General features: G+C 49.4%; 1 protein-coding gene across 50 annotated transcripts in view; it reads right to left on the bottom strand.

The window, feature by feature from the left end:
* Positions 1 to 2,500, bottom strand: part of LOC127006315 (translation initiation factor eIF-2B subunit epsilon-like) — an 11,461-nt gene that overhangs the window by 6,695 nt on the left and 2,266 nt on the right. For all 50 annotated transcript variants that reach the window (XM_050876111.1, XM_050876129.1, XM_050876089.1 and 47 more), the window contains exons 4-5: positions 2,046 to 2,238; positions 1,181 to 1,434 (exon numbers count right to left, since the gene is read on the bottom strand). In XM_050876111.1, the coding sequence (XP_050732068.1) occupies positions 1,181 to 1,434; positions 2,046 to 2,238 (447 nt within the window). The remainder of the gene's footprint in view (positions 1 to 1,180; positions 1,435 to 2,045; positions 2,239 to 2,500) is intronic.

Genomic DNA, 2,500 nt, shown 5'->3' with positions numbered 1-2,500 from the left:
TAGGGCAAGGTTAGATTGAGGCAAAGAAGGGTTAGGTTAGGTTAGGTCAAGGTTAGGTTAGGTTAGGACAAAGAAAGGTTAGGTTAGGTTAAGTAAGGTCAAGGCAAAGCAAGGTTAGGTTAGGTCAAGACAAAGAAAGGTTAGGTTAGGTTAAGTAAGGTCAAGGCAAAGAAAGGTTAGGTTAAGTAAGGTCAAGGGAAAGAAAGGTTAGGCTATGTTAAGTAAGGTCAAGGCAAAGCAAGGTTAGGTTAGGTCAAGACAAAGAAAGGTTAGGTTAGGTTAAGTAAGGTCAAGGCAAAGAAAGGTTAGGTTAAGTAAGGTCAAGGGAAAGAAAGGTTAGGTTAAGTAAGGTCAAGGGAAAGAAAGGTTAGGCTAAGTAAGGTCAAGGCAAAGAAAGGTTAGGTTAGGTTAGGACAAAGAAAGGTTAGGTTAGGTTAAGTAAGGTCAAGACAAAGAAAGGTTAGGTTAGGTTAAGTAAGGTCAAGGCAAAGAAAGGTTAGGTTAAGTAAGGTCAAGGCAAAGAAAGGTTAGGCTAAGTAAGGTCAAGGCAAAGCAAGGTTAGGTTAGGTTAGGCTAAGACAAAGAAAGGTTAGGTTAAGTAAGGTCAAGGCAAAGCAAGGTTAGGTTAGGTTAGATAAGGTCAAGAATGGTAGTGCTAGTAGCTGATTCTGACCGTAAGTACACACACACACACACACACACACACACACACACACACACACACACACACACACACACATACTCTTCCCTCCCCCTCCTCTTCCTCCATTCCCCATCTTTCTCTTTCTCTTTTTTCTGTCATTCTTCTTCCCTTCCTTTCTTTCTTCCTCCCTCCTTCCTTTCTTTTCTTCCCTTCCTTCCTCCTCTCTTCCTTCCTCCTTCCCTCTCCTTCTTCCTTCCTTCCTTTCTTTTCTTCCCTTCCTTCCTCCTCTCTTCCTTCCTCCTTCTGTCTCCTTCCTTCCTTCCTTTCTTTTCTTCCCTTCCTTCCTCCTTCTGTCTCCTTCTTCCTTCCTTCCTTCCTTTTCTTCCCTTCCCTCTCTTTCTTTCTTTCTTTCCTTTTTCTAATCTCTGAAACACACACACACACACACACACACACACACACACAAACCTTCCCCTTCTATCCCCTTCCCTTCTTCCTTTCCCCTCCCACCCCTTACCCCACACACCCCATACCCACCTCATCTTAACAAAGGTGGGCAGGGTGGCAGCGCGGGCGGCATACCCCCTTCCGGCCCCTCCTGGCAGCACCCTACACTTGATGGTATATCCCAGCAGCTCCTCTTGCTCGATCACCCCCCTGACCAGGCTGTCGAGGGTGCCATAGTCGAAGTTATCTGAGAAGAGCGACGGAACAACCTCGGAGCAGATGGTGATGCTGGGGTCGTGCGCAGCAGGGTACAGCAGGATGTCCGAGTGGCCCTGAAGGAACTCCTATAGGGGGGGGAGGCGGGGAGGAGGGTGGTGGAGGAAGGAGAGGGAAGAAAGGGGGTAAGATGTGTTGGAGGGGGGATGGGGGGAAGAGGAAGAAATGGAGAGGGAGGAGGAGGTTAGGTTTGGTTAGTATTGGGGGAGGAAGAAAGGTAGGTTAGGGAAGAGGAGGAGGAGGTAGAAGAGGGAGGAGGAGGAGGAGGAAAAGAGGAGGAGGTTAGGTTAGGTTAGTATTGGGGGAGAAAGAAGGGAAGGTTAGGGAGGAGGAGGAGGTGGAGGTAGAAGAGGGAGGAGGAAGAGGAGGAGGAGGAGATTAGGTTTGTGGTTGGGTCAGTATTGGGAGAGGAAGAGGAGGAGGAGGAGGAGGAGGAGGAGGAGGTGGTAGAAGAGGTAGAGGTAGGGGGGGGAGGAGGAGGAGGAGGAGGAGGTTAGGTTAGTTTTCCTCCATTTCTCCTACATCGCAAAATTCATGTATATAGTCTCTCTCTCTCTCTCTCTCTCTCTCTCTCTCTCTCTCTCTCTCTCTCTCTCTCTCTCTCTCTCTCTCCTTCCGTCCCTTCTCTTCCATCTCTGTCATTCCTTCCCTCTCCCCTCCCTCCCCTCACCCCCCTTACCGTAGGCACCGACAGCTTGCGGCCCGGGACATGGCTGCGTCGGCGGTGCTGGAGGAGCTTGGCGGAGGAGGCGGAGACCATGAGGGAAGCTGTGGTGGCCCTCTCAACACCACCACCACCACCGCCACCACCGTAGGTACCATTTATATACACACAGGTCATAATGGCACTCTTGTCTAATGCCCGGCTCTCTCTGGAATAGTGGTAGAGGTGGTGGTAGTAGTAGTAGTAGTAGTAGTAGTAATGGTGGTGGTGGTGGTGGTTAAGAATGAGTGATTGACTTACTGACTGACTGACTGAATGGCTGACAGACTGGTTAAGTGAGTGATTGAGTGAGTGAGTGGCTTACTAACTATATAGCTGACTGGCTGACTGACTGGCTGACTGATTGACTGACTGGAAGGTTGAATAGATGTTTGATGCATTGGTCTCTCTCTCTCTCTCTGTTCCTCTCT

Source organism: Eriocheir sinensis, chromosome 32 (genome assembly GCF_024679095.1).
Source record: "Eriocheir sinensis breed Jianghai 21 chromosome 32, ASM2467909v1, whole genome shotgun sequence".
NCBI classification, from domain to species: domain Eukaryota; kingdom Metazoa; phylum Arthropoda; class Malacostraca; order Decapoda; family Varunidae; genus Eriocheir; species Eriocheir sinensis.
This window is presented reverse-complemented; position numbering and strand designations above follow the sequence as displayed.